Consider the following 12,024-nt stretch of genomic DNA (forward strand, 5'->3'; position numbering starts at 1 on the left):
GCTTTTGTTTAGCTACTTATTTATGATATATTGAAGGTGAAATTAAATATTGTTATCTTCAAAAACAAACACATAATATAAGTAAAAAATATTACACATACATCTTAATAATAATGTTGATAAATTTTTTCTTTTTAATAATTTTTGCGTCCATCTTTAATGTACTAATATTAAGATCTTTTCTCTTCGTAAACTTTTATTAACTATCAAAGCGTAAGAAAAAAAATATTAACAACAATACTAATTAAATTCTAAATTAAAAGATGATTATTCTAAATAGATTCTAAAAAATCACAACCAAAAACTTCTTGAGTGGTCATTTATTTTTTGAATCGAATTGTCAAGATTTTTTAAAATATTAGACTAAATTTTATCGTAGAATAAAATAGTATAAAAGACTCAAAGAAAAGAATATTAATTTAGGGTAATTATGATTCTAAAATTTTTCTTTTAATCAATTATAAGTAGCATAAGTAATGACCATTAACTTACAAGTGTAAGCAATTAGTTAATCAAACTTATCGAAGATAGATTTATGATTAATTTTAAAGTTATTTACTAAAATGATTTTTTATATACAAAAAATTTATTCATTATGACTTTACAAAATTTGTGATTTTATAAATTAAATTTTTTTTTATTTATATAGGGTTTGGTTTAGTATCGTTTTATTGAAGAGGTGTTTGTGCTGTTTAAAAGTACAAATTCTTCACTCTGTGTTTGAATTTGCCGTTTAAATATCTGTCTTTGATAGTTTTTTTAAATATTAAAAGCAATTTTGCGTAACATAAATATTTTTTTTTGTGTTTATTATAAATTATTTTTAATTTTATTTAACAAAGATAAATGATACACTTTTTAAGAAGTAGGACCGAACGGATCTACTGGCATCGACGTCGAGGAGCAGTTGCGAGGACCGAACGACGAGAAGCAGGTGAGATATAGCGACCGAACGCCAAAGAGCTGCGGCGTTGGCGAGGAACAGCGGCAGCAGATGCCCGTCCCCTTTTCTTTTTCATATTCCCTCTTACCTCTTATTCTATTAAAAACCCGCCTCCCGAGCATGATTAACTATCCCCCTGTTCCCTAACCTTGAAACTGTTTTTCTTTTTTTTATATTTTTTAAATAATGTTAATATAATAATAAAAATGAAAGTTTTCGTCAAAATGAAGATTTTACAATTAAGATAGACGTTTGAAACCATTTTATAGCGAAAAAATACCAAAGATAAAATAAATTTTCAGTTTCTGTGTTAGATGCGAAAATAGTAAACCCTTTTACCAAATTAAGCCTCCATATATCTTTCCCTTATAGATGTTAATTAATGACTTAAAATTTAATTGTTTTTAATAAAAATTTTTCACAAATACTATTAATAATGCACAAAATTTATTTTTTTTTTCAAAAAAAAACTTTATTATTTATCTAGTGTCAAATTCTAAGTAATTCTTGATAAGTCCCGCTCATGAAACTATCCTATATAGTAATTTAGTTAACAAGAATGATGAAATTAAATTATCTTTTTTCCTAAGATTTATCATTAATCCCGTTTTATTGAAAATTATTTGACTACATTTATTTCATTAATTATTAAATATCATAAAAAAATAATTTATTGTGAAATTCTATTTTATCCTTATAAATTTAGCACATTAAATTTAATACTTATATTTTGAAATGAGTATAGTTGATAGAAGTAAAATACCCGTAATATTATTTTTGTACAATTCTTTATTAATACTATTATAGTGGTGCTTATTTGAACAATTAAATTTAGCTAATGCTAGTCTTAAAATTGTCATATTTATTGTTCTAGTTATTTAAAAAATGTATATATTTTAAACTAATTTTACATTCAATTAATTAGATTAAAAATATATTTAGTGACAAGTCCAGTTAATATATCAATAGTCTGTTTTTAGCATGAATAGCTTCAAAATTAGGTATTTTTGTATAATTAACACACATATGAGTTTCGTTATTTAATTTACAGGGATGGTTATGCTAAATAATGGTAGAGGGAAAAAAAAAAGGAATTTTTATCTATCATCACGGAAAGTTGAGCAAATTATTGATGTGGTATATTAAATTTATCAAATTTAGTATTGTATCGGAAGGCTTTAATGTATTATCGTAACCAAACAGGAAGTGTTAATTTTGATCCACTTGTTTTTTTTATTAAACCGCATTGTAACGAATGCTTAAAACATTAAATTTGTTCCAAATTTCGTTCAAAGGGAAAAACTTTTGTATGGGACTTATTGTTGTCATAAATGATGAAAAACGATTTCATTATTCTGTTAAAAGTTTATGCGTATTTATAGTGAACCATTCTAATTGGAATTACATGAATATTATTGTATGCCTATAGGTTTATGTAGATTAAATTCCTTTCTTTAGTTTCAGCTCCATTATTTATTCAGTTTTCGCGAACCAAGGGAATCGCTTGGTTGCATCCATGGACCTCAGGAGGGGTTTTATGTGTGTCATCCACTCGTTGGAAATGCAAACATATGAAAGGCATAACTTTTGGTTTTCTTAACAATAGAAAGGGAAACAAGGAGTATAGAGTGACGAAACAGTAAGGAGTATTTCCACTAGGGCATTGGGTTTGGTAGCACAGAACTAGCTGGGTCAACCTGATAGAGTCACATCAATCATTTTGCCCTTCCCACGCTTCACCCCAGGGATCTCTATAAAATCAAATCTTTGTTGAGCCAAGTTGGAAACACAGAAGCTAAAAGACGCCTAACCCCGGTACAGTAACCAATTAGGAAAGACATACAATAGTCTCAAACAGCAGATGGCTGGCATGGACGACTATGAGAATCAGCTAGAAGACTCCAACGATCCTCACACCAATGATGCGTAAGTAGCGTCTTGCTTTCCTGTATATTGCTTCTTCGATGTTGGCATTCAGAAGCAACCATGTTCTTCGCCCCATTCGGGATGTCAAAATATAATCTTTCTTCCGTCCTAACTGGGTTGTGGCATTTACTAACAATCTACACCTTCTCTTCCAGTGTTGTTCCTGTGATAGATATGGGAACCGTCCAAAGCGTCGCGGTCGGAGATGGAAGCTCCACGCTTAATCTCGAGCTGACGATGAACATGGTACTAATGACGATTTCCTTTAGTGATGTCTCCTCTTAACTGTTGTTTAGAAACGCTAGGTGGTTAACCTTGTTTTGTAATCTCGCTTTTGGGTATAGAGCGCTATTGGTGGTCAGGGAGAAAACCAAACCGAAGAGCCGAAGTCCCAACACGATGGATTACTTCTCCTCGCAGTGAAGCTGCTCGAGGTACGTATGTCAAATAAAATTTCCAAGAATCTTTATCCACACTAGCTACGAGGAGATACTCATGAAATGTGCCTGGGTTTGGAACAAAGGGAGAACCTTTATCAATAACTATAGGGCGTGCCCTGTGTTGGTGAACATGTGGTGATCCCGTTTTCATGAACAAAATTTTGTTTCAAGTGATTGACCCAATGGACAATGTTTAGCCACGTCAACTTGTCTTATCAAACCCAAGTTTGACCCATAATATCATGAAGGATAGATTAATAACTAGGATTGGATTGTGATATTATATTTTTTTTTGTGTTTTGTGGTTTGTTGACTGAGTCCACAGAAGATCGATGCTCGGACAGTGGCTTTGGAGGAGCGCATGTCGGCACTGGAGCGACCCATGTGCCAAACGGGTAAGTCCGTCACTGAGATCCAGTCAATACTGGCGACCCATGGGGGGAGCCCTACTGCAGCGGCCACTTTTTCATCCACACCTGCCGTGTATACAGCCAGTGTTGATAACCTCCTGGCCGAAACCAACATACCAGCTCAAAGACAAAATAGAGCACCAGTGACTAACGACATTGGATCCTTAGCAGACACAAAGAAGATCTTGGAAAAAGGAAAGGGTTTGGGCCCGTCGAATGTTATGTCGTCGCTAGACATAATAATCCCAAACTCTCCTGGTTTCGACGACGACGTCATCATAGACGAGTCACTCTCAACTCCTCGCCCTACTAAGGGCAGGAACAATTCAGGCTTGCCTAAGCGAACCCTTGCGCAGTACTGGTGCTCTGGTGTGGCTAAGAGGACTACAACCTCTGGGGACACGACACATGACTCAGTTGACCGTGTTTGTGAAAAAGTAAGTTACATACTTCAGAGCTCCACTATCAGCCTTCTTTAATCATTTATATAAATTGCTAATGCATGAAACCTGTGCGGTTCAGATTTTCAGGGACCTACCCAGCATGTCTACGCTTGATAGTACAACAAAGGTGTGTGAGATGTTCTCGATGCAGGAAACATGCCGCATTCCACTGAAAATTCCGAAACTGGAAAAAATTGACTCTAACCATATGACCAGAGAGGAAGAGATGGACAGCTGGAAGAGCGCAACTAATGAGCATAATTGCAACGCGAATGTTAATGGCTCGTCTTTAGGGGATGGGAGTGCATTCAAACCTTATGGAAGGGTGAATGTAATGTAGTCTCCCGTGCTATTAATTCCTCTGGTAAGGATTCGAACCACTAAATGCTTAGTGTATAAACCATCACGCATTTGATTTCTTAGTACCATTTTTAAAGTGAAGAGATGACATTGACTGGGTTTTGGTTCAGGGATTCCAAATGGTTTTTAGGCCAACAGTCCACATGGACCTGACAGTTGAAGAATGCAAGATGGCAGCTTACATTTACGGAAAAAATGACCAATATTTGTAGGCACAAATACTGGTTATTCATAAATTTAGAATGTGTAGTATATTTTTTCGAACATAATCTTCGGTAATGATTCTGATTTTTTGTTTCACACATTCCAGGGAAATTATGTTCAAGTTCTCAACACTGGAAGTCCCAAGAGTAGGATTCCACTCCTTATCGCCGGTTTATATGCCCAATGTTGACGTGAGTTGCATCCAACGGTGCCTCCCAAATAAGAAAAATAAAACAGATGGGAATGCTAACACCTTTGTTTTGCCTGGTTCAACAGCTTATGAACATAATCCTTATGAGCGCGTCCATGAGAGCATGCCAGTATTTGCCTCCTCGTGTTTGGTACACACCTTCCGTGTTTGCTGAGGACGTCCTTGCTATGAGGCCATTCGATATCATTAGAAGAAAATACATGAACAGATGGATGCCGGCAACTAGTCGTCTAGAACATGTTGTTAACCATCTCATTCACTCCACATTTTAAATTTTTCACTCAAGTTATAACCTATGATTGATCCTTCTTTACTGACAGGTCTTGGTCCCAGTGTGCGAGCCAACATACACATGGTATCTGATGGTCGTGGACGTTAAGCATGGAAGGGTGTACTGTCTAGATGTGACGAGAGCTCCGGAGCACACGGAGCGGAGGGAACGCAACATGAAAACCATTGTGAGTGTTATCGAATTTGCCCAACATTTTGCCTCCATGAAAAATGCCACAAGTTTTACAGTTGTGAGTGCGACTAACATTCGGTTACGTGTGACCATTCTGACTTTCTTGGATGCAGCTGCTAATGCTCAGCCAGTTCTTCAAACTGGAATGTAACATGCTGAGCTTTTCCCATGTTAGTTCTGATCCAACCACTTGGGGACCAATTAAGTACCCCGATGGAGTCCCAAGTTACCCTGAATGGTAATAATTTTGTTTCTTAACGTGTCACCTCACAAGCCCCAGTGCAAATATGATTGAAATGTGATTGTCCGATTTTGCAGCAACGATTCATGTTTGTGGATTCTGAACTGGATTCAAACAGAGGGAAAATTCAAAGTTTCCAACCTTCCTTGGCAGGTATGTTCTGCCTTATGTTACCATGTGCCTCTTTTAAGGATTAGATGAATTTTTACCGTCTCCCTTTGTTACAAGCAGATGGACCGGCTCAAATTAAGGATGAAGACCGCAACCAAGATTGTGCTTTTGGATTGTAACGAGACCAGGGCAACAGTGGTCTCAAAGGCAGACGCAGCGTGGAAGAAGCTAGTTTGCATAAAGGAGTGAAACAATTTCCACATGACGCCAAACAATGCAAATCTGGAGCTTTTTGTTAAAGATAACCCTTTCATTACGCAGCCTGGAAACTGAATTTCGTAGTAGTAAACTTTTTTACTGGTGTCGTTAAAGTATTTTGATTTAGTGTAGTATATCTACGTCCGCTTCTATATGTGTAGGATGGCCACTTTTGTGTGTGGATGCTAGTGGTCCTGTCGACAGACTAGAGCACAATATCCACACCCCCCAAGTTACGGCAACTGTTATTGAAAGGGGGTTTATGGCCAAAACGAGTTTGTACTCAGCTTGTGCCATTTTGCTTTGCCTTCATGGCATACATGTTTGGCTTATTTTGCTTCAAAACTATGTTGACCATAACTAATTATATTAAGTAATGAAGTTATTGCTAGTTTAAGATTAATAGCAGTACTTATCCCCACTCTCCATATGTTACCCCGTGAATGAACAAGAAAATGGATAAAAACTGTCAGCTGACTTTGGTCATGTTAGTTAGGAAAAGCTATAAGACTGATATCCAATTGTTGGGAAAGAACATGTGCAGCATGACCATGGTATGAAATGAAAATCATCATAACACTCTGGGCATACAAGTAAGTTGTAGTTGTAACTTTTAAATAACTTGGTTGGCACAAATCAGGATTTGTTTATTGTAATGGAACCCTAAAACCTGTTTGAACAAATTTCAAAAATAGTTATGCGTTCGTTTTTAGAACACAGAATAATTACCAATTATAAGTATAACAACGAAACTGAGGAAACAAGCAAGATTAGTTGACTTCTTAATAACGCTAGCTAATTTTGTTTAGTCTTTATTGTTTATTACTAAACTAACAATATAATCAAAATATATTCATTAACATTAATTGTTTATTACTAAACTAATAATATACACTGAATAGAACGAATATTTATTTAGGTTTGCGTCATTAAATTATTCTTTAAATTCAAGATCTCTAAGATTAAAGATTTTTTGTGCTCATGAAGAGATTCCAAATTGTTAAATTTTGATTAAAAGCGTTTGAGGGGGGCTTGATTATTTCTGAATCTTACATTTATAAATGTTGCAAAGCAATCAAACTAAAACTCAGGACTATTTGTGATTTACGGAAAGACAAACTTTTTCTTATAGGAAAAGTTCCATTTAAATGAATTGCTATAATACACATGTACAAAAAACTCTAAGGGTTTACATTAGCAAAATCAGAAGTTTCATGCATTGACACTGACCGCAGAGGGACAAAATCATTGTGAAAGTGTAGTGAAAATCCCACTCAGCAGAAAAATCCCGTTGGATAATGGAATTTATAATTCGAATCCACAAGGCAGCATTGGTTATTACCAATAAAAGGGAGTGAGGCCAGAGTGTAACATTGTAGCCATTAAATAACATATAAATTAGAGTTTGCAGTTTATGATTAACAATATCCACATATGCATACATAAGTTCTCAGAATAAAATGCAGTTTCAGCATAACATGTTCTTGGTTACAGCATAGTTGGAACAACAGCTCACAAGTCAGTCGACCGTTGTCACACTTCTCCATTCGAAAAATGTTCCCAAATGTAGCCAACGGGTTGACATGGATTTTCAGGCTGCGTTTTTTCTCCGACAACGACGGGTGCCTGTTGCATTGACAAGAACGTCAAACCACAGAACTGTTAACACCAACATAATGAAGTGATAACGGTTGGTAATGAAGCATGAACAATGCAATGGCTAAATAATGAGTGTGCACTCGGTAATAAGCAAGAACAAATTGGTAAGAAAGCAATTTAAGAAAAGCCCAGAAGGCAATTTAGACTTTAATTTTATTACGACGATGACTGCTCCTTCCCCATCATCGTTACCATATCATATGCCTGCAAAACTGGTTACTTGTTAACCCACAACTCAATGGTAAACCAAAAAATAACACATCAACAATCCCCTGCGTGCATTAATTAGTATGTTGATTTTATTTACCAACAGACTTATTTTTCTGAATATTGGAGATAAAAAACATTGAGACACAAATTAATGAAATAACTACTGCTGCTCCTGATACAGTATTAATTTAGTTACAGGAAATAAATTGCATTGGTATTGAAACTTTTTATGGAGTTAGTGTTATTGGTAACGTGTCATAGTAAATAGTCCATGCACGAAATAAGTAAGGCGGTAACCTTTGATCGCTTGCGTTTATTTATCCCAGCAGGTGATTTATCATTCCTTGGTGAAGGTTGCGCGCCTCCGTTGGGGCATCTAGTCCTCCGGTGCCCTAGCTTCCCGCATGTGCTGCACTTTCTTTTGGTTTTCGGTGCAGACCCACATGCTTGACTCATCCGACCCGTGCCTTTTGTTCTAACACGAATCGGGTCCTTCACCCCGCAATCTTGTGCTGCTGTGAGATCATCCGTTGAAGGTCTTAGGCCGTTCTTTATTTCAAGGAAGAGAGCATCACTCAGAAGCTTCTTTGAGTAAAGCTTGAAGTCTTCATCACTCATGCACGCAACACGCCCTAAACGCTTACAAAGCTGGGAGAAAGCACCCACTCGTGTCCTATAGGTCACACTTCGGTCAGCAGTGTGTTGCTCACCACATTGGTTATGGACCTCCATTTTGGCTGCCTTAGACCACCTGCGCAGCACAAGGCTTTCAGGGATTTCCACTAAGTCAAGCCTAACACACACGGAAAGGATATGCACACAAGGAATACCAAACGACTCCATACGCATGCAGGTGCAAGTAAATATGTTCGCGACAGGGTCCCTATAAACCTTCCAATTCATCTCAGGCCTTCGATACTTCTGGAGAGTGTATGCATGAGGGTTCTCAGTTTCATTAAATTCACAAATTCTAACACGAACACACCGTTTCAGGCTATCCCGGAATCTGAGAAACATTTCGCGGGTGAACATCGTCCACCCGGACTTTTCCAGCTCAACAAACTCTGTTTGTAGCACAGGTGTTCCGTACCATGAATGAAAGTCTAGCTCGTCCTCGGTGTCACGCAGAAAATCCACACACCTTTGAAAATTTCTGACAAATTCTAACACCCCGTACCTGCTCTCGACAAACCTCCCTAGTTTGGCATGTAGTGACTCGCACCTAGAGGTAGTCCGGACTCCAGCAAAAAATCTACCGCGGATGTATGCGGTGGCCCAAGCGTGCTTTTTGGTGTACAAGTCCTTAACCCACTCAACCTCCCTAACACCGCACTCGTTGAGCATTGCCTCCCAATGCGCTTCGAACTCATCGATTTCCATATCTGCCAACATGCAGTGTCTAAACATTTGTGTGAATCTCGGGTCGCTTACGTTAGCAGTCGCGTTCCTCAGCAGATGCCAGGCACACAACCGATGATGTGCATCAGGAAATACAGACTGGATTGCTATCCGCATGGCCGGGTCGCCATCCGTGATGACCGATTGCGGTGCCTTACCTTGCATGCATTCCAGAAACTGGCGAAGAACCCAAATATATGACTCCTGCGATTCGCATGAGACCATTGCTGTTCCAAATACGCATGTCTGGTTGTGGTGGTTTACTCCGGAAAATACTACAACGGGTAGGTTGTACTTGTTGCGGCCATACGTAGCGTCGAATGCTAGCACATCGCCGAAAATCCCATAATCTTCCTGGCAACGACCGTCGCTCCAAAACAAGTTGCATAGGTGTTGCCCTGCCCCTAACTTGTAACGCCAAAACATTTTCGCATCCATGCGTGCCAGACCTTCCAAGTACCTAATAGCCGCACTTACATCTCCGCCTTGCAGACCTCTCTGTTTCCGTATCTCATTATACATATCTTGCTTTGTGAATGTTACCAGATTAAAGCCCCCCAGTTGTGCTGCGAAAGACTCATAAATCTTAGGTATGCTAATCCCAATCTCCCTCATGCTTGTTAGCTGAGCAACTTCTACCTCAGATATCTTCCTGTGTGACCGCAGATAATCAACAAGCTTCCCATATGCAAGTTCGTGGTTATGCTCCTCGACAAAACGCGAAACATACCACCTCCCACTACCGTCTTTCCTCTTTATCCTCATCTCCGCCATGCATCCGCATCGGGTAACGACCTTATGCTCCCTTTTGCGATCAACCTTTTCCAACCATTTCTTCTCTCGAAATCCTTGCCTATTACAAACAAAAGTGTACCGCACGATCTCTCCGGCAGTGTTTCTAACCGTCTTGCCTCGCCGTGATGCAAAGCCCTTTAGTCGGCTGTAATTGTTATAGAAGCCGCCTGCCTCCTGAGGTGAAGAGAACTCCATTTCAAGAACATCTTCTGCTCGCAACCCATCCAAACCCAAAAATCCGGGCAACATTGAAGCCCCCCTTCCTTCCCAATCGGATAACTCAGCATCTTCCTCCACTCTCGTATCAAACATTGTGTCCTGAAGAATAAAGACAAACATTTCGCAATCAACTTCATTATGTGGAATGAATTATGTTTAAATATTGCACATCCATGCATATTAAAGCTCTTGCCCATCAAAGCCTTTCATTTTAAATTTATTTCAAATTTAATTTTGCAAATGGAATGTTCATAGGCACTAACATGGTTATTAATTCAGCCCTGAAAACTTGACCTGAAAAACTCCTTTCAGGATTATAATATTACTATAATTATAACATTGTCATGTTATAATTTAACATACAGTTTACCCAGCCATCATAGTGGTTGGCCACAACAAGATCTTCATGCCAAACTATTTAATAAAGGATTTGCTTGTCGACTTTCATTGTCACAGATGCAAGTAGTGCATATTTCTTTAAAATGTGAAAGTTCAATTTTGCAAACTTAACAAATACTACAGCCACGGCTAACTTAACAAAAAAACACCAATCTAGCATTTCTTCTACGCATCAGAATCATCACATCATAGTCACCACATAGAATATTAGTTCTCACAACATAACCCTCACACCTGCTAAGAGTACAACCAACTGCATGAACCATACCACCGATATGGTGTATCAGACATTCCCATCCAATTAGATCCCACTAACACACTATAAAAACAAAATGGCACGTATACCCATCGTACCTGTGCATTTGACACACCACCATTGCCCTCCATCCAGAAATCCGCAAGAGGCTCATTCCACATACACGCATCCTTCCAAAACTTGCTACTTGATGCCATTATTACCTAAAGGACAAACATGTCAAACTGTAACAAACAATAAACAAGGGATTGCACAAACTTCTTTGGCACTTACGTAGATAAAAAAACCCTTACTTTACAACCTCATCTACTATCCAACATGATTCCAACATCCTCACAGCATCCACTTGCCAACTACAAACAAAGACTTCGAATAACACCACATGCATTACAACTACGACACAGAGAAGCAAACACATTCACCACTACCTCCTAACATTGCTACCAATACAGCTACAAACCAAGTTGTCACAAAATAAATACCGAAGGATTTTACACAAACAAAATGAATTGTATAAAGCATTCTTTGCAGCAGCAAATTCAGGGGTTTGTCACGGGATTAAGAAACAAACTCTGTTACCTCAATGTTTTTCAAAACACAATTAATGCTCAAACACCTAATGAGGTCGAAAATGCAGTTAACCCAACATTAACACATCGCAGAAGTTTTCAACAAGATCGTAAAATATTTATCTCGATGGAGAAATTAAATCGAAAACGAAATGAAAATTGCCAGAGTGAGTCTCAAAGGTGGACGGACTTACACAGGACGATTGGAACACTACGAATACTCATATGCTTACATAGAACTTCAACTCAAACCAACAAATTAAGGCCACTATCATTTTGGCCAACACATTTAATTAAAATAACTTTCAACCGCAAAAACATCATCCTTTTCAGCTAACACATAACATTACTTCAACAACGATAAAAACATTTGGCAACAGATTCAATTTAGGTTAATGAAATCGAAAAATAGTTAAACATAAATTAACATCGCTAACGGACGCTTACTTGCCCAGATGACTACCAACGGCGATGGTAGCTGAGAACTTAACTGATCAGATAAGCAAAGT

The 12,024-nt window shown here is 37.9% G+C and overlaps 1 protein-coding gene across 1 annotated transcript; it reads right to left on the reverse strand.

Moving 5' to 3' along the window:
• Positions 1-8,134: 8,134 nt before the first annotated feature.
• LOC107620408 (protein FAR1-RELATED SEQUENCE 5-like) lies at positions 8,135-10,387 on the reverse strand. The gene has a single exon (XM_016322573.2). It carries the CDS (start codon positions 10,382-10,384, stop codon positions 8,135-8,137), a length of 2,250 nt encoding a protein of 749 aa, XP_016178059.2. The 5' UTR covers positions 10,385-10,387.
• Between the last annotated feature and the right edge of the window lie 1,637 nt (positions 10,388-12,024).

This window comes from Arachis ipaensis, chromosome B10 (genome assembly GCF_059453495.1).
Source record: "Arachis ipaensis isolate K30076 ecotype BB chromosome B10, ASM5945349v1, whole genome shotgun sequence".
Classification (NCBI taxonomy): Eukaryota; Viridiplantae; Streptophyta; class Magnoliopsida; order Fabales; family Fabaceae; genus Arachis; species Arachis ipaensis.

Excerpts from the sequence above, each read along its gene's own strand:
- LOC107620408 (XM_016322573.2), bottom strand. The coding sequence starts at position 10,384 with ATGTTTGATACGAGAGTGGAGGAAGATGCTGAGTTATCCGATTGGGAA.